Source organism: Megalobrama amblycephala, linkage group LG14, assembly GCF_018812025.1.
Source record: "Megalobrama amblycephala isolate DHTTF-2021 linkage group LG14, ASM1881202v1, whole genome shotgun sequence".
Taxonomy (NCBI): Eukaryota; Metazoa; Chordata; class Actinopteri; order Cypriniformes; family Xenocyprididae; genus Megalobrama; species Megalobrama amblycephala.
In genome coordinates this window covers 52818343-52839111 of record NC_063057.1, presented here as the reverse complement: position 1 = coordinate 52839111, position 20769 = coordinate 52818343, and the positions used below count along the sequence as shown (strand labels likewise).

Below are 20769 nucleotides of genomic sequence, written 5' to 3'. Positions count from 1 at the left end.
CATGTGGTGCCATTGCTGACAGCATGAAATGGGAAGGGGTTTTAACACCCTTTTATAGTCAACTGTCTGCTGGACACCTGTGTAATGAATAATTCGACTCACCTGTGGTTGAATTCTTGTTAAATTAGACATTTCTAGTCTAAAATTTAGCTTTGCTCCTGAGACTTTCAGTGGGGTGTACTCATTTTTGCATCACCCTAATTTGAGTAAAACTGAAAATTTCATTCTCTAAGTTATATTATTAACCTTACTTTCATGTTATAAGTTAAACAGATGTTATATAAAACTGAGTCTTGTCAACATCCCTTCATATTCAGTTTAAATTGTATTTGAGTACAGATCCCCAAAAATAATACTTAAGTATAATAATCAAGTATAATTATTCAAGTACTTTACACCCCTGATATGCATGTATGAATATCTATATCTGCAATAGACATCAGCGGATGATTTTCATAGGATTTTGTTTTTCATTAATGTTAGATAATTATGCCTATGTTAAAATACTGGTTAAAGCTAATATTATTGATCATCAGAGAACCCTACAGACAAATTGCTCTTAGCTTCTAGTGACAGGGATAGTTCAATGAAAAATTAATGGTCTCCTCCCCAAGTTTTTCTCTCTTATTATAAATTATTTATCAATACACATCATTACTATTTAGTCTCTCATGTAATCAAACCATAACGAGCCAAACAATTCCAATGGACAAAATTAAGTACCACCCTACTTTTGTTTTTGTTCGAGAAGCCATTTCACTCAGATATACTTCACAGTAAAGAAAAGACTATTGCAACTTTGTTTTTACTGTAACTTTAAAGTAGTCTGTGGCCATAATAAAGTGTTATAAAGTTTTTTCTTTGTGTGTGTGCCTGTGTGTGTGACAAAGCTTGTTTGTTGTACATAGTATCATAAAAATGCCTCAAACTAAAATGAAAAGATTTTGAGAAAAGGTTCCTGAGCCCTTGTAAAAATACTTTTTGCATCCAAACATCGTAGTAGTTTTTATATTTTCAGCACATCATTGAACAACATGTTTAAATATGCTAAATATAACTATTTCACCAAGAAATACAATTCATTTGACATCTATTTTATCACTTTAGTGAAATGTCATTTTTAGTTTGTTCAGTCGTTGTGACGTCATATGTCTGCGTCGCGGTCCTGCGTCTGTTGTGATTCGGCTGAAGAAAGGTTTGTGTTTTTAAGCATTTAAGGTGTTTAAATCAATACAAATCGTTCAGTCAAGGTTTAAAGCTGTGTAAAATTAATTATCATGGAATGTAAGATTGCAATGCTTTATCTAACATTTGTGAACAGTGTTTATTGTGAGTAAAGCGCATCCGCACATGAGTAATTCATAAGGTGCGTCTCATTTCGCTCCATATAACGTTACTTAGCTCCCGGTATCAGGAATCACTTTACCTTAAACACGAATTCGGGCACTGGCAATTAAAAATGGGAGAAACGTTGTTAATGTTTATCTGGTGTCCGTGTTCAGTTGCTGCTATTTCAGATCGGCCGCATGTTTATCAATTTTGAAGAACCTGCAAAATATGTCCATTAAAATGAAACTGCCAAACTATATGATGTATTATTTTAGAGTTTTCTGATCTCTCCTATAATATCACCATCATGTAACGTTAGTGAGAAAGTTTAATTGTAATATCATTAAATGTAACGGCAGAAGTCTCATATCCAGCAGCTGCAGAACCTAGTGATGGGGAGTCGAATTCAAAAGAGTCGACTCTTATTTAGCCCTGGTGTAGGAGTCGGAAGGAATCGACTCTCGTTGTCGACTCCGTTGCTGTGTCTGAACTCGATCACTCGTGTGTAAATAAAAGAACTGGAGCTGTTGCAGAAACAACGTCACATTCACATAGTTTTAAAGGATTAGTTCACTTCTGAATGAAAAATTCCTGATAATTTCCTCACCCCCATGTCATCTAAGATATTTATGTCTTTCTTTCTTCAGTCGAACAGAAATTAAGGTTTTTGAGGAAAACATTCAAGGATTTTTATCCATATAGTGGACTTCAGTTGGATACATGGGGTGGAAGGTCCAAATTACAGTTTCAGTGCAGCTTCAAAGCGCTCTACACGATCCCAGACGAGGAATAAGGGTCTTATCTAGCGAAACGATCGGCCATTTTCTAAAAAAAAAATACAAATTTATATATGTTTTAAACCACAAACGCTCGTCTTGCAGTGCTTTACGATCCACCACGCATGACATAACCATGTTGGAAAGGTCACGTGTGAAAAACTCCATTTCATTTTCTCCTCCAACTTCAAAATTGTCCGACATGGTTATTTTAGCTTTTTTTGTAAAGGGCGTTTGGCTTAATCTTTGCACATTCGCTTTGTAGACACTTGATCGGTACTTCTGCCTATGTGACGCATGATCTTTGTAACATGATTACGTCATGCGTGCGGAAGAAAATGACTGATCGTTTCACTAGATAAGACCCTAAGTCCTCGTCTGGGATCTTGTAGAGCCTTTTGAAGCTGCACTGAAACTGCAATTTGGACCTTCAATCGTTTGGAGGCCATTGAAGTCCACTGTAAGGAGAATAATCCTGGAATGTTTTCATCAAAAACCTTAATTTCTTTTTTGACTGAAGAAAGAAAGACATGAACATCTTGGATGACATGGGGGTGAGGAAATTATCAGGACATTTTAATTTGAAAGTGGACTAATCCTTTAATCATGAAATTCAAAATAAACATTTAGTACAATGACTTGACCAAGTGAAACACTCTCTATATGAAAACCAATAGTAACTAATAAAATATTGCTAAAATAATATTTTAAATACATATATAAACAACTAAAAAAATTAAACCCTAACTAAGCCCATTGCCATAATGAAACAACTCAGACCTATAATGATTTGAACACTGAGAATATGTTTTTGCTTGTTGCTGTCCATAGAGTTAAACATTTTGTTGATTTCAGTTTTGATGGATGAGTTTGAGCCTCGTACCAAGGACAACTTTATAGGTGTTTATTTTGATAAACATACTTATGTTGTTACAGGTAATGAAATCACTTATTTTTGACAATGGCACCTGTATGATAGTGGTTTGTTTAGGTAGTGGTAACACTGCCTGTTATGTATAGGCACATTGTAAACAGGAGATGATGGCCTAGTGTGCGTGTTGGCAGCACACCACTATTTTACTGCATTTTGATCCGTCTGTGTTCCTCTTCAATTTATGTTAAGAGTACGGAAGCCTCTGACTACTACAACAGTTGGAATAAAATAGCAGACTGACTGAATTGCATCAATAAGCTTTTGTTTTACCTGACAGACTTCAATGTTTTAGACATAAATGATAATGCTGGCATTTACAGCCGCTTACAATTTAAGAGAGAGAACAATATGTGAATAAATTACTTTGTTAGTAGCTATTCAACACTAACCCGTCCTAAACAGCGTGCCTCTGTGTGCATCGGTCCATGTTGTATATGTCAAATGAAATCTGTCATTAAAAAAAATGTCATTTTGATTGTTTTTTGTATCTGTATACCTATTATGTGATTAAGTTATTAATCAACATTGAACATAAAGGAAGATATTTTGAAGAAAGTTTGTAACCAGACTGCTTTGGCATACTATAATAAATTGTAGTATACTGTACATATTATAGTATTTACAACACTTTGTTAATGAATGCTACAGCATACTGTATAAACCGTTATAAATACTGTAGTATACTTTAGTTTTTACTACAGTAAACTGCAGTGTATATTGTAGTATAATATACCCTATAGTTGTAGAAAACTTAGTACAGTTATTTGGGTAAAGTCATTTGTTTATATTACTATAGTTGTTATCACAGCAACTATAGAATTACCACAATAAATTAATTCAAGTAGGCCTGCTTTACTGTAGTATCTTTCAAAAACACTATAGTATTTACTATAAATTACTTTAGTATTTTTTCACCTGGGTCAGGTACATGTTAACGAATCTTATTGTTTTATTGTGTATTATTCATCAAATTATATTAACTGCAGTGATTCTCTATCAACGGGTAGCGGAATACAATGATTTAATAAGAAATGTGCGTCAAAATCTTGTGTTTATTTGTGATAATCTTAGCACTTTATTATTATTGCCTAATAAACCTGACATTGTGTATTATTACTGACTTTTAATTTTTTTGTTCCTCTTTTCTTCTTCTAAATGCATGTAGCCTAAATGCAACAATAGGCTAATAATAATAACAACAACAACAATTATTATTATTTATTTTTTAAATGTATTTATCAATTATTTTTAATTTATGACTATAAATGAGTGCACTTAAAACAGTATGTTTATCATAAAATAATTAATTAATGCTTTATTAAAAAAAAATAGGGGGGAGAACGGACTGCAAAACCATCATTCTTTCCCACATTCTTCAAAATATCTTCCTCTGTGTTCAACAGAACAAAGAAATTTATACAGGTTTGGAACAACCTGAGGGTGAGTAAATGATAACAGAATTTTCATTTTTGGGTGAACTATCCCTTTAAAGAACAAATGGTGCAACCAGATAAAGTACAGAGTTAGTTACAAATGATCTCCTAATGATCGCCTTTTAAGAATTCAAAGAATGATGACCAGATTGCAATTAGGGATGTTCATTTCTGTTTTTTTTTTCCCCTAACCGATCAACCTAAGCGTGTTAACCGTTAACCGACAAGATTGTTAAATTAGAATTAAATTAATTTAGAATTGATACGTGTCTGTGACCCATTGAAAATGACAAAACATTTTTTCCAGTGGTTTAGTCTTACATGCGCAAATAACAGCATAAAAAAACAGAACATGAGGGTTAATTGTCAAATCACACACATGCAGCTCTTCTGTAAATGAAAAAATAAATAAATAAAATCATATATATAAAAGGAATAAATATGTGAAATATATTTCACTTAATTAGCAGATTAACAAAAGGAAAGAAAAAAACAAGTAGTATATGCTGAGTTTCGGTTCATTTTTGTGATGCATTTCAAAATCAAGTTCACGAAAAAGGAAACCGAGAGGCAGAAAGCACATCCTGTTTGTTTTCTTTATTTTACAAAAGCACAATGTTTTGTTCATATTGTGAGTGCTTACAAATAAAAGTAAACCTTTTCGAATGATGTCTTGCTCTTACCTGTATGACTATAAATGACAGAGTATTTTAAGTTGTTTCCACTGTTATAAGGAAACAATTGAAGTGTAGATTGCCTCGCGAATGCACAACATATCAGTTCTAGCATTGCTAACTTGACATCGCAGCCTGTTCATTGTCAGAATAAAATACAGTCAACCAAAATATAACGATTTGCTCATTTTAAATAGTCGTATGTAGTATCTGTGGTGTTTAGCATGACCACTGCCCCACTGTGGTGTTATACCAAGCACATATTTGCACATATGATGGATGATGTTTTATGTCGATACTGGAACATGAGTGAAGTACAAAACCTAGTTTACATAATAAATAGTTTAGCATCCAAATACATTGTGAATATGGAACCATTTGGATTTTTGCCGAATGAGGGAGGTAGACTGCGTGAGCCCAATGCTGGTTTCTGTTTCAGTTTCACTTAAAATTAATTCTTACTGTCAGTTAACGGTTAACCAGTTAACGGATTAGTCCACTTTTAAATAAAATTTTCCTGATAATTTACTCACCCTCGTGTCATCCAAGATGTCCATGTCTTTCTTTCATCAGTCGAAAAGAAATGAAGGTTTTTGATGAAAACATTCCAGGATTATTCTCCTTATAATGGACGTCAATGGTCTCCAGACGGTTGAAGGTCAAAATTAGTGTTTCAGTGCAGCTTCAAAGGGCTTTAAACGATACCAGACAAGGAATAAGGGTCTTATCTAGTGAAACGATTGGTCATTTAAAAAAAGAAAAGAAAATGTATATGCGTTATAAACACAAATTAACGCCTTGCCCGTGCTTCAGCTTTCCATATTCCTCAAAACGCTTACACTGTATGTCCTACGCCTTCCCTATTCTACTTACGGAAAAAAACGAAACTGGCACTGCGTTCGTTCCATAAGTAGAATAGGGAAGGCGTAGGACATACAGCATAAAGCTTTTTGGAGAATACGGAAAGCTGAAGCACGGGCAAGGCGTTAATTTGTGTTTATAAAGCATATACAGTTGAATTTTTATAGAAAATGACCGATCGTTTCGCTAGATAAGACCCTTAGTCCTCATCTGGTATCGTTTAAAGCCCTTTGAAGCTGCTCTGAAACTGTAATTTTGACCTTCAACCGTTTGGAGGCCATTGAAGTCCACTATAAGGAGAATAATCCTGGAATGTTTTCATCAAAAACCTTAATTTCTTTTTTGACTGAAGAAAGAAAGACATGAACATCTTGGATGACATGGGGGTGAGTAAATTATCAGGAAAATTGTATTTAAAAGTGGACTAATCCTTTGATTATGAGCATTCCTAATTGCAATGTCATGCACTAACTGTATTTTATATACCAGGCGAATCAAAGGGTTAGTTCACCCAAAAATTAAATTTCTGTCATTTATTCTCACCCTCATGTAATTCCAAACCCGTAAGACTTTTGTTCATATTCAGAACAAAAAAATTAAGATTTTTTGATGAAGTCCAAGAGCTTTCTGACCAGCAACATCATAACCAATTTAAAGGACCAGAAAGGTAATAAAGACATTGTTAAAATAGTCCATGTGACTACAGTGGTTCAACCTTAATGTTATGAAGCGACTAGAATACTTTTTCCAGAGAATACTTTTTGCAGTAGAAGTTACAACTTGACATGGACACCAGTTAAATCAAAACACAGGAGCTTTTTAAATCAATTGAATAAATTGAACAAACACACTGATGACACAAGCTACTCTAAATGTTTTTAATGCAACTTTTACAATGTGTGATTACAATGAAATTGCAAATGTTTTCATGAAAATGTAATCGTATAAATGTATCTGCAAATCATTAAATACCAATTTAAATAAATATGAAGTGTCTGTATAATTTGTTGTCTTGTATTAATATGAAGTGCTAGTTTTGAGAGTTTTTTGGGAGGGCTTGGATAATCATGGATAAGACTCTGACTCACTCCCTTGCCAGTGCTTTGACTACAGAATTAGGAGCTGCTTGAGATGCACCAATATATTTAGTTTGGATTTATTTTTCTTTCTGTTAATTATTCATGACAGAGTGTCCAAACACACAGAAGAATTCCTGGTGAGAAACTGAGATCCACGTGACACACTATTATCAAGATGGCGTTTATTAAAGAGGAGAGTGAAGACATGAGGATTGAAGAAACATTCAGAGTGAAACAAGAAGATACTGAGGAACAAACAGGTTGGTTTCATTCTCAAAGCTGAACTCAGTCATTTGATCCTTATTAAAATGTTTCCATCTTAACGAATATATTTATGAAGAATGTCACGTGAGTGGTAATGAAAGTGGTGGTAATTAAAGTAGGGGGCAGTCATGGCGTAATGGTGGACTTGTAACCCAAAGGTTGTATGTTCGAGTCTCAGTACCAGCAGGAATTGTCGATGGGGGGAGTGAATGTACAACACTCTGTTCACCCTCAATAGAAACCCTTGGTGAGACCCTTAAAGGTGCCCTTGATTCAAAAATTGAATTTATCTTGGCATAGTTAAATAACAAGAGTTCAGTACATGGAAAAGACATACAGTGAGTCTCAAACCCCATTGTTTCCTCCTTCTTGTATAAATCTCATTTGTTTAAAAGACTTCCGGAAAACACGCGGATCTCAACATGACAGAATGTTACGTAACAGTCCGGGTGTACGCCCCCAATATTTGCATATGCCAGGTATGCATACACAAGGGCAGCCAGTATTAAAGTGGATCTGCACAGATGAATTCAGACTAGGTAAGCAAGCAAGAACAATAGCAAAAAATGGCAGTCATGGGGTAATGGTGGACTTGTAACCCTGTTGGTTAAAGTTACACCGTTTCTTAATGTCACAGAGACAAGAGCCGTGTTATTTTCATTTTTAAACACGAGTCTGTATAATTCATAAACACAACTTCATTCTTTATAAATCTCTCAGTGTCATTAGCCGTAGCCACGGACCAGCCTCAAACTCACTCAAAATAAAAGTTAACATCCAAATATATACTTTACTCACATAATTCGAATTGTCATGATGATCTTGTAAAGATCCATTTGGGGTTATATTAGTTGTGTGAACATTGAATGCGCTGTAATATACAACACTCATGTGGCAGGGAAGACGCTCACTCTTAAAGGGGCCTCAGTGAAAAATAGAGACCAAAATAGGCTTGGTGAGAAACTTCACCCTTCAGGAGACAAGACTTATATTACATCTTATAAAAACATGTTCTAGACCTTTAAGCGCTGAGCCCCCAACTGCTCCCCGGGTGTCGCAGCAAAAAAAAAAAAAAAAATGCTCTGGGTGTCTGTTCACGTGTGTGTGTTTGATTACTGCTCTGTGTGTGCACTTTGGGATGGGATAAACACAGAGCACAAATTACGAGTATGGGACACCATACTTGGCTACATGTAATAAAATACATGGAACGAACGCAGTGCCAGTTTCGTTTTTTTCCGTAAGTAGAATAGGGAAGGCGTAGGGCATACAGCGTAAGCTTTTTGAAGAATACGGAAAGCAGAAGCACGTGCAAGGCGATTATTTGTGTTTATAAAGTTTATAAAGCATACAGTTGTATTTTTTATGAAAATGACCGATTGTTTCTAGATAAGCTATTCCTCGTCTGGTATCATTTAAAGCCCTTTAGCTGCACTGAAACTGTAATTTTGACCTTCAACCGTATGGAGGCCATTGAAGTCCACTATAAGGAGAATAATCCTGGAATGTTTTCATCAAAAACCTTAATTTCTTTTCGACTGAAGAAAGAAAGACATGAACATCTTGGATGACATGGGGGTGAGGAAATTTCAGGAAAATTCTTGAAAGTAAACTCGTCTGGTATCATGGTTTTTTTTTTTTTTTTAACAGAAATAAAGCCATGTAATCTTTGAAGCTAAAGAATATAGAATATTGGTATTTGAGTTGTATGCTTATGTTGAACTTTAATTTTGAAACTGTATTGGTTTGGCTCATTTTGAAATTACATTCTCAAAACCTTCAACCGTATGCTTACTTGAGCTCATACCTTTCCCAAAACTGCCATTGTCAAAACTAAATTTCCTTCTCATTTAAACAAGTCCATGCTTCGTTCCTATAAGGAGAATAATCCTGAAATATCCCTCATGAATGTCCTTCATTTTTCACTGTTTTTTGTCTCAAAAACCTTAATTTCTTTTCGACTGAAGAAAGAAAGACATGAACATCTTGGATGACATGGGGGTGAGGAAATTATCAGGAAAATTTTACTTGAAAGTAAACTAATCCTTTGATTTCTGCTAATGCTTACAATTCCATGTTTTTTTTTTTTTTTTAATAACAGCAATACTATAGTTCCAGTAAAACTATTTCCATGTAATCTTAATGTTAAATTTATCAAAATAGAACTGCTAAAGAATATAGAATATTTGGTATTTGAGTTGTATAGGCTTATGTTGAACTTTAATTTTGTACATACAGGTGCTGTATTAAGCAATATATATCCTTCTGATTGAAAAGTGTTTCTGTTGCTAAATGAAAATGTCTATGTATTTGACAAATATTGCATCTAATTCACTTCATCTGTGATAAAATACACAAACACAGTGTGAGCATCACTACAGCAAGCAGAAAATGTCTGACTCCTTCCTAGACTGCGGCAAAATCTCATAGATCGGTTAAAGGTGCCCTAGAACTTATTTTTAAAAGATGTAATATAAGTCTAAGGTGTCCCCTGAATCTGTCTGTGAATTTTCAGCTCAAAATTCCCCATAGATTTTTTATTATTAAATTTTTTAACTGCCTATTTTGGGCCATAATTAAAAATGTGCAGATTCAGTGCATGTCCCCTTTAAATGCTCGCCCTCCCCACCCCCAAGCTCGCAACTCTATAATACATTGCATAAACAAAGTTAATACAGCTAATATAACCCTCAAAATTGATTTTTACAAAGTGTTCGTCATGCAGCCTATCAGATCGTGTAAGTACAGTGTTTATTTGGATGTTTACATTTGATTCTGAATGAGTTTGATAGTAGCTAGGCTGCAGCTAATGGGACTAATGCTAACATTACACACTGTTGGAGAGATTTACAAAGAATGAAGTTGTGTTTATGAATTATACAGACTGCAAGTTAAAAATGAAAATAGCGACGGCTCTTGTCTCCGTGAATACAGTAAGAAACGATGGTAACTTTAACCACATTTAACAGTACATTAGCAACATGCTAATGAAACATTTAGAAAGACAATTTACAAATATCACTAAAAATATCATGATATCATGGATCATTTCAGTTATTATTGCTCCATCTGCCGTTTTTCGCCATTGTCCTTGCTTGCTTACCTGCATAAAGTCTGTGTGTAGCTCCAGATGTTAATACTGGCTTGTCTAATGCCTTGAACATGGGCTGGCATATGCAAAATTTGGGGGCGTACATATTAATGACCCCAACTGCTGCGTCACAATCGGTGTTATGTTGAGATTTGCCTGTTCTTCAGAGGTCTTTTGCAAAAATCAAATTTACATAAGAAGGAGGAAACAATGGTGTTTGAGACTCACTGTATGTCATTTCCATGTACAGAACTCTAATTATTTAACTATGCCGAGGTAAATTCAATTTTCAATTCTAGGGCACCTTTAAATCCGGCCGGTTAAATCTAGTTCCTGGTTGCGTTGGCCATTACTAAAGTGAACGGATCTTTTCTCCCCTTCCTAAGGATACATATTGATTGTGCCCAAAGAGAGTTCTGAGGTCAACTGGGATCTTACAGTTGTCTTGCAGTCACTGACCACAGCCAATTTTGAACCTTTGAAACAAGCCAATCTCAAGTCCCTGACATGCAGGGGCGGAAACCTGAAACAACAGAACTCTTCTACAATTTGTGTATTCATATGTGTGTGTGTGTGTGTGTCTGCATTTAATGTTGGGGGAGTAAAAGCTTCTTCAACAGGTCACTGTTCTCAGCAACTCGGTCTATGACAGTGTCAATGTCAAGGGACATGAAAATGTCTTTCTTTGTGGCCATGAGCATGAATGCTCTAATTTCTTTTAAGAAGACTGCATTAACAGCGCTCGTGCTTTCGGTTGAGTCATGTAAGTGGTTAAATATACTTGCACCTTGGCTCAGAATGCTTTTGTAATTCACTTCAACCTTTTTGAACTTTATGAATGATTATTTAAGGTTTAAGTGGTGTGTGTAAAGCACGTATAGTAGTGCCATCTGCTGTTAAAAAACTAAGCTCAGAATTGATTCGAGAGAGAATCGCGATACATCTGAAAATATCAGAATCGCTCCAGATTCTTTGTATCATGAAACGAGATTCGATGTATTGTCCCATCCCTATTTTTTTGCATTTTGTAGCGTCAGTCTCTAAGGACTTTGCTTTTTTTTTCTTTTAGCTTCTCCCAACCACTTTATCTTTATCCAACCACTTTTTTTTTTCGCTTGTTATTATAAGCAAAAAGGATTGCATTAGCGCCCCCTTTTGTTGGTCGTCAACGTCACTTACACCGTGTCCTAACCAGACGCAATACAACGCCACAACACGCAATAAAACTTATCTTTTCCATGTTAATCAGAGTTTTTGTCCTAACCAGCCACGAAGGCGACACGTGAATATTCTATTTTAGAAATGATTTCTATTTCTCCGTGATGTCGCTGCTGAAACAGCAACACAAAGTATGATATTGATAAACTCAGGTACTGTTTATGTGTTTTATTTAATGTTAAAAGCGATTAATGTGAATTTGAATATCATTCTGTGTTCCCAGCTTTTTAGCTGTAATGAAGACACTGGCTAATTCACCTCAGATCATGAAAATCAATAAATGGGCGCAAGAACGTTCAAACTGTCAACTCAATGCGAACAAACAAGTGTATTCTATGACAAAGATCGGTTCAGTCACTACATGTGTACTTTAAATAATGTTTAAATGATGTAATATTTATGAACTTTACTATATACTTGCCCATTTCACTGTGTCTGCTGTGCTCTTGCCGAGAGAACCTGCCCACACTCTCTTCTGATTGGCTGTGGTTTTTGATTGATTTTATCGCTTCTCATTGTTGCGTCGCATCTAGTGTGGACAGTCAAGTTGCTCGTCGCTGGAATCTTATCGCATCGCGTCTGGTTAGGACACGGTTTTAATCTGACACTTTTTCTTTGATGATGAACCAGCCAGGTCGACGGCCGTTGGACTGGTGGCCGTTCTGGACTTCTCCAGAAAGTCCAGATGGCCAGTCCGCCCCTGATTATATGTTATATTATACATATTTCATTCTCTTTTTGTGTATTTTAGTTCATACAATAATACACTTATTTTAATTACCATTGGTTTTGTGATGTTATTTGCCATAAATGCGATACATTGACTGCTGTAATATTGTGAGATAGTAGCAGCTGTTTGTAGTTGTGGTGGGGATTATTTGGGGGAAGATGAATCGCCTTCGATAATGAACGCGATATTGCGTAGCTTGTCAGTGATCTACGGCTCTGTCTATTAAATGCCGCTCCATTTGAAAGCAGGTGATGGCGATTTAGCGGCAATCAGGGAACCGGCTTTACTGACGAAATGCGCGTGACAATCGCATGCGATATATCGCCCAGCCCTAATCCAAGGCCGTTTTTTACTCCCAGTCTGTCTCTGCTAACTTAGAAGACATGGTTTCTTCTGCCAATTTGTTCGGCTAAATGTGACTGTTGATGAGGTTCTGAGATTATAGGAAACACCTCTTTTTCTATAGACCCCTTAAAAGTTTGTAAACATTGCAACGTTTCCTGGTGGGCAGGGCTTAGCTGGAGGCAAAAAGAGATGCTGGACTCAATGTTGACAAGCGTAAGCTAGCATGTTTTAGGAGGGATTTATTAAACATAGATGCAGAAGAAAGTTCAGAACTGTCCGAATATGTACAGTCACTGACTCTGCGGGACCGTAACAGCTATTTTTGTAAATTAACTTAAGTTTTGGATATTTCCTAGACAACATATGAATTACTTTCGGGTGGTTCGGGGAATTTTGTCAAGGCTTATTGTCTAATGTAACCTAACGCTGGGCTAACTATGATTATGGCTAGCAATGTGGATTATTTTAAGAGATCATTCAAAGGATGGCACACACATCTATCGCTGTATGTTTGTTTAACATTTAAGCTAGCTAGTGTGCTGAAAGTTGGCGATTTTCACCTATAAAACAGAAACTTGCTGATTTGTACTAGATAAAACCAACACACCATTACATATGCATCGTTTATTTTTACCTGATATGAAGTGTGCACTGCAAACACGAGTATTATTTATGATCGTCTCCGTCCAGTCTGTACGCCGTATTGCATTCAACCACAATTATCTTTTTGATTTCTGTGAAGGAATGTCTGCCGGGATCTGGTAAAACTTTAGTTTTGAACCAAAAGTCCTGTTCCTTCTATTCTGGCAGCCAAAAACACAAGAAGACGACATTTTAAAGTCAAAACCTCAAACTTTTAGCGCGCCTGCTATGAGTTCTTATTTATGTTTTGCCTCCAGCTGGAGCGGTGACGTCACAGTGACGTAGGCGATTAAGGGGTCTATAGGTTTCAATGGTTTATTTTTTTTTATGATTTTGATGTCTGTTGCTTTGTGCCAATAAACTGTATTTGTCTTTTTGCTTTAGACCTGATAGTACTGAAAGAAGAAAGTCAAGAACTGATGGAAGAAAAAGATCAATATGAGAAACATCATGAGATCATAACTGGAGAAAAATCCACACAGACTGAAAAGACTTCCTCACGAAAAAGAGCTCAAAAGACTGATGAACCTAACAGTTGTTTTACCTGCAGTCAATGTGGAAAGAGTTTCAATCAAAAACAAAACCTTGAAGTCCACATGAGAATTCACACTGGAGAGAAGCCTTTCAGCTGCCAACAGTGTGGAAAACGTTTCACTCAAAAAGGAAACCTTAAAAGCCACTTGAGAATTCACACTGGAGAGAAGCCTTATACCTGCCAACAGTGTGGAAAGAGCTTCACAGCAGAACCAAACCTTAGGTATCACATGAACATTCACAATGGCGTAAAGCCGTTCACATGTGATCAGTGTGGAAAGAGTTTTACACGTAAAGTAACCCTTAATTACCACATGAGAATTCACTCAAGAGAGAACGTTTTAATATGTCATCACTGTGGAAAGTGTTTCAGTCATAAAGTAAGCCTCAAGACTCATATGAGACTTCACACGGGAGAGAAGCCTTACACATGCCTTCATTGCGGAATAAGTTTCACTTTTAAAGCATCACTTGATTCCCATATGGGAAGTCACACTGGACAGAGCCCTTTCAGCTGCAAAGTGTGTGGGAAGAGCTTCTCACTAAAAGGAAATCTTAAGACTCACATGAGAATTCACACTGGAGAGAAGCCTTTCATATGTGTTCAGTGTGGAAAATGCTTCACACGTAAAGTAACCTTAAATTGCCACATGAAGATTCACTCAAGAGAAGACTGTTATATATGTCATCAGTGTGGAAAGAGTTTCCCAGATATGAAATGCCTGAACAGGCATGTGATAATTCACTCTGGAGAGAAGCCTTTCAAATGCCAGCAGTGTGGAAGGGGTTTCAAATTCAATAAAAATCTTAAGGCTCACATGAGAATTCACAGCAGAGAGAAGCCTTTCAAATGCCATTCCTGTGAAAAGAGTTTCAGTCATAAAGTAAGCCTTAAGACTCACATGAGACTTCACACTGGAGAGAAGCCTTACACATGCCCTCAGTGCGGAAAGAGTTTCACATATACTGCAACCCTTAATGCCCATGTGAGGATTCACACTGGAGAGAGGCCGTTCAAATGTGGTCAGTGTGGAAAGAGTTTCACACGTAAAGGAAACCTTAATTACCACATGAAGATTCACTCAAGAGAGAACTGTTTTATATGTCAGCAGTGTGGAATAAGTTTTACAGACAGGAATAACCTTAAGAATCATGTTATAACTCACACCGGAGAGAAGCCTTTTATGTGCCATCACTGTGGAAAGAGTTGCACAAACAAAGCAAATCTCGAGGTTCACGTAAGAGTTCACACTGGAGAGAAGCCTTTCACCTGTCCTCAGTGTGGGAAGAGTTTCACACTTAAAGGAAATCTTAAGACTCACATAAGAGTTCACACTGGAGAGAAGCCTTTTATGTGTCTTGAGTGTGAGAAGAGTTTCACATATCAAAAAGACCTGAAACGTCATTTGCAAACACATTCCGGAAAGAAGATGCAGTGTTGTGAGTGTGGTAAAACATTTGGAAAAAGTAGCAATTTCAACAATCACCTGCGCATTCACTCTGGAGGAAGGAGATTTAATTGTGATCAGTGTAATAAAAAGTTTCTTTTGCCATCACACTTACAGATTCACCTGAAAAGTCATACATATGTGAGACCCTATTTGTGTTCCTTGTGTGGAAAGAGTTTTAAATGGCCCAGCAATTTAAAATGGCACCAGAAAATACGGATCTGTGTGAAATTAAGTCTAGGTTCACCCCGTAGCAGAATGTGGGGCAAATCTCATTATCCACCTTCATGACTATTTGCATCCTTCACCTCTGTATACGTTGCCTTGAGGCTTTTATTTTCGTTTGTCATGTACATATGAACTTTTGCAGCCACACCTCACCATCTCTTTTTCTATAGTTTAAAATAGGGATGCACTGATACCAGTTTTTAAGGACCGAGTACGAGTACCGATACTTTTTTCTAGTACTCGCCGATACCGATGTACGGAAGAGGATTAGGGCCAAGCAATAATAAAAAAAATAAAACCATCTCGAGATTACAGTTGTTAAATTTCGAGAAAAAACTTGTTAAATTTTCGAGAAAAAAGTTGAGATAAAATGTTGAGAATAAACTCGTTAAATTACGAGAAAAAACTCGTTAAATTTTGAGAAAAAAGTCGTTAAATTTTTTCTCGAAATTTAACGACATTTTTCTCATAATTTAACTAATTTGTTCTCGTAATTTAATGACTTTTTTCTCGTAATTTAATGACTTTATTCTCAACATTTTATCTAGACTTTTTTCTTGAAATTTAACGATTTTTTTGTCGTAATTTAATGACTTTATTCTCAACATTTTATCTCGACTTTTTTCTCGAAATTTAACGAGTTTTTTTTCTCATAATTTAACGAGTTTATTCTCAACATTTTATCTCGACCTTTTTCTCAAAATTTAACGAGTTTTTTCTCGTAATTTAACGAGTTTATTCTCAACATTTTATTTTGACTTTTTTCTCGAAATTGAACAACTTTAATCTCGAGATGGTTTTATTTTTTTATTATTGCTTGGCCCTAATCCTCTTCCGTACCGATGCCTATACCGATGCCTATACCGATGCCTATTAATTTCTCTCTCTGTCTTTTTTTTTTTTTTGATGTTGCAGTTTTCCAAGCACAACACAGTGAGACTAATGAATGTAGGACAGCTTCTTTATTACTTTTTTTCATTAGAGTAATAATAATTTTGTGCTTGTCACAAACTTGAACAAAAATTTCAAAGTGTCCAATAACCTTCAAAGGGCATAGTTACCAATATATTAGGGCTGCACGATTAATCGCATGCTATTCTCACGCGCATTTCGTCAGTAAAGCCGGTTCCCTGATTACCGCTAAATCGCCATCACCTGTTTTTAAACGCAGCGCCTTTTAATAGACGGAGCCGTAGTTCACGGACAAGCCACGCAATATCGCGTTCATTATCGCAGGCGATTCATCTGCGATATGAACGCGATATTGCGTGGCTTTTCAGTGACCTACGGCTCTGTCTATTAAATGCCGCTTCATTTGAAAGCAGGTGATGGCGATTTAGCGGTAATCAGGGAACCGGCTTTACTGACGAAATGCGCGTGAGAATAGCATGCGATTAATCGTGCAGCCCTACAATATATATAATTGTTGTTATATAAAAAGAAATTTTACAAACAAATTACAAACAATACAACAAATACTATAGAGATACAAATTAAATAAACTTGTTTTTCAGATACAGTAGGTCTATTTACCATTTATACATTTATTTAACATATTTTGTTGTTTTATTAATGTTAATGACAAATATAGGCTACGGTCTCTTTAAGACCGAATCCATGGATACTGAAACATATCCTGTTTTCACCCAAATGTTTATGTTGACTTAAGCCATAACCGACTGTATTTATGTGAGATACTCCACATTTTGACAACTATGTGAATTTGACCATTCAGGCGCGAGGAGAACGGATCGCGTGCTGTCTGAGAGAATTGGGATCCCGCGCAAAAAAGAGAGAGAGCGCTTCTGGTCTGTGTCATTCAGCGCGATTCTGCCTATCCCGCCTTCACTATTCGATAACGAATTGTGATTGAAAGCATGCAGTTTGCAATGTGTGTGTTGTCATCATTAATTTTGAAGTATTTCCATACCTCTGAGGCTGACATTGTTTCTGCTGCTGCCGTCGGTGTCTCTGTGCACGGAAAATTCTGTCAGTTACGTCACGTGAGGTATCGGTCTTTGGTATCGGGGGTATTTTTACGAGTACGAGTACAAGTACATGAGCTTGGTATCAGCCCGATACTGATACTTGTATCGGTGCATCCCTAGTTTAAAATATTGAGTGGTTGCGGTAGACGCCCTCTAATTGAGACCTCTCAGAACAAAATATTAAACTTCTTTCTTGCTGTGAATTGCCACAATATAAAGGAAAGACTGTAAACAAAAGAACATGAAATAATGAACTGCGTTATTTTAGTCATCTTAAATGAGAGAATGCACAGGCATATGTTGTCAGTCTGGAATTTAACATGGATATTGTTCAGGCTCATCTGGTGACACTGGAAGCTAGTTCCAGCTGTGAGTTGTGTAATTGCTAAATATCTCTCACTTTTGATCCTAGGTGTTTCTTAGCTGATCAATTAGTCAAGTTTATTTCATTTACATAATGCACACTGATAACACAGCTTTACAAAAAAATAGCTGTAAAGGCCAAAGTATGCATCAGATTTAAAGAAAATGTTTAGAGTTATCTGTACAGCCAAACTAATGGCCTTTTAAAGTATACAACATTTGATAGCATGCGCAAACACAGGCAGTCAACACATGGACACTAGAAAATGTTTTCTTTGTCCATTGTCTGCACTGTTTCTCTTTAGAAGTTATAAGTGATAAAATGTCTTTGTACTTGTTTAAACTAGTGCTCATCAACGTAGGCATCTATTGTGTCTCCAGTAGTTTGTTGTTGTTGTTCCATCTATTCGGTTTCTTTTTTGAATGTAAAACAATGGCCTGGGCCACCTTGCCACCCTGTGGACAAACTACACTATAAAATAAATATATAAATAGTTTAAAAAAAAAAAAGGTCAGATGACTGCCAAACAAACAAACAAAACGTAAAATTAAAGTTAAAATATCCTAATTACAGAAATGCAGAAATTTTCATTAAACACTTTACAGAAAAACTGTTATTTTACAGGTATTTCCTGAATTATTCTAATCAAACGCTTTCACTGTAAAATGGAAATCACTTGCAGTTAACCGTTAGCTAGTAATAGCACACATGCATGCTAATGTATATAGACATCACTGTGTTAGTGACTACATAGAAAGCAAAATATTGTCAATGTTTTCTAGCCCACCCTGGACTGAAGCTCTTCACCACATGGTGACCAACAAAACTCAGCAACAGAAACCCTTTAAAGAACATTAAACACTAACAGATCTCTCAAGATCTCTGCATCTTCACTTATTAAAATCTAGTTTGACTTTCTTTCACACAAAAGTTCTTATTGACAATTAACAGAGGTTTAGATGTTGATGTTTTTATTGAAAATAATAAACTTGGTAAGTTACCATTATGGTGATCAGTGTTTGCTTTAGTTTCTGGCTGCTGAAACTGTGTATATCTAAAGCACATTTGCCACATATGGCAAAAGAAAATGTGATCAGATGAAGTTGGCTACTTCTTGGTGATGATATAGCCATCATGTAATGGACTGGTCTTGTTCAGAGTCTAATGATTAAATTATTTCAGATTTTTGTTAGTTATTAATATCACATTGTTCACCGTAGCCCTATAATACTAATGCAAAAAAATCATGCAGTGCTTTGATTTTTTCAAAGATTTTATAAAGTCATTATGCAGAAAATATTTTTTTCAGGATCATGTAGACCAGGGGTGGCCAGACTCCTGTCCTGCAAAGTTTAGCCTCAACACACCTGACTGGAAGTTTCTAGTATGCCTAGTAGACCTTGATTAGCTGGTTCAGGTGTGTTTAATTGCCGTTGTTCCTGAACTCTGCGGATGGTGGCCCTTCAGGAGCAGAATTGGACACCCCTGATGTAGACACACAGATATCAAGAATCAGTGTATGAACCTCAACATTGGTGACAATCGAAATATTCAGATAAAAAGATAATCTCTGAACATTACAAAAAAGCTTTTTGTTGATTGTCACCATTGTTGAGATTCAAATGCTGCTTCTTGATGTCTCTGTGCATCTAAAATACACAGCTAAAAACATTTTCTTTTTAAAGACTTAAAAAAAATCAGAATATCTGATTGCCATAACACTGATGCCATAATATCAGAAGGCTGTTGTAAATAATGTGAAATTAACAGCTAATATACATTAGGTGATATCAGTGAATCAGGCCACTACATGATGACTATATCACAAATAAGTAGCCAACTTCATCTGATCAGAAGTTTGCCATAACAAATGTGGTTTAGAAACACAATTACAGCAAACAGAGAAAAAAATAATGTTAAAAGGTGAAGGGTCAAGCTTCAGCTAAAGCAAACACTGATCACAATAACGGTGATATAGACCATCTAAACCTTTTTTAATTCTCAATAACAACTTTGGTATTAAATATATAGTCAAACTGGATTCTAATTGAAGATGCTGAGATCTCGACAGATCTGTTTGTCTTTAATGTTCTGTTGCTGCCAGCAGAGGCATCATGTCAAATGGAGGGGGCACCTCAGATGTTTAAACCAAATGGATTTGAATGCAGCTTCCAAAAGACAAAACATAATATTTTTACATTTGATAATTAATCCTTTGAAGCATACAATCACGTTATGTGATCACATTATGTATGATGTGTGTCATGTTATCAACTGCTAAATTCAAATCTGTGTTCATGCTTTGGCTGGCGCCGAGCCAGAGACGGACGCTTCAGCGTTCGTCATATATCACAACTGTGATATATGGTTATGTTTTCAACCATATCATTTTTATTTTATGTTTCTGACAATTAAATACAGATAAGTAGAAAAATCATTAATAGCTTGTAAAATATACACTGATGTCTATGGATGCGGCAATAATCCTTTAAAATTTAATTTGACAATGTGTTTTATTGACCTCCCATATATAAACATTGTGTAGGTAACTATAAAGTTTACTTTAATCTTGGAATATTGTAGGTAAAAAATGAATAGTGCCCCAAAGTTGTCGAATATCTTAGTTTTGAATATGTCACACAGCCATAGATGATTCGTGCAGAACCATTGTTTGCCTTGCAGTGTCAGTGCTTATATGCTTTAAATTAGTTTGTTTCTATAAGTTACAAAATGCATGGAAGACTGAATCAATGCAGGACGTATAGTCCTAATAATCTTAATATTCTGGAATAGCGACAATAAATGCATTAATAATGTATGTTCTCACTTCA

General features: G+C 35.9%; 1 protein-coding gene across 1 annotated transcript; it reads left to right on the top strand.

Annotated features, from left to right (window-relative positions):
- Positions 1 to 583: 583 nt before the first annotated feature.
- LOC125246154 (gastrula zinc finger protein XlCGF26.1-like) lies at positions 584 to 15863 on the top strand. Its single transcript, XM_048157024.1, has 3 exons — positions 584 to 1195; positions 7196 to 7346; positions 13761 to 15863. Exons 2-3 carry the CDS (start codon positions 7262 to 7264, stop codon positions 15647 to 15649), a joined length of 1974 nt encoding a protein of 657 aa, XP_048012981.1. The 5' UTR covers positions 584 to 1195; positions 7196 to 7261; the 3' UTR covers positions 15650 to 15863.
- The last annotated feature ends 4906 nt before the right edge of the window (positions 15864 to 20769 follow it).

Coding starts and splice junctions, on each gene's coding strand:
- LOC125246154 (XM_048157024.1), top strand. CDS start 7,262: ATGGCGTTTATTAAAGAGGAGAGTGAAGACATGAGGATTGAAGAAACA. Junction 7,347..13,760: donor AGATACTGAGGAACAAACAG/GTTGGTTTCATT, acceptor TTTTTGCTTTAG/ACCTGATAGTACTGAAAGAA.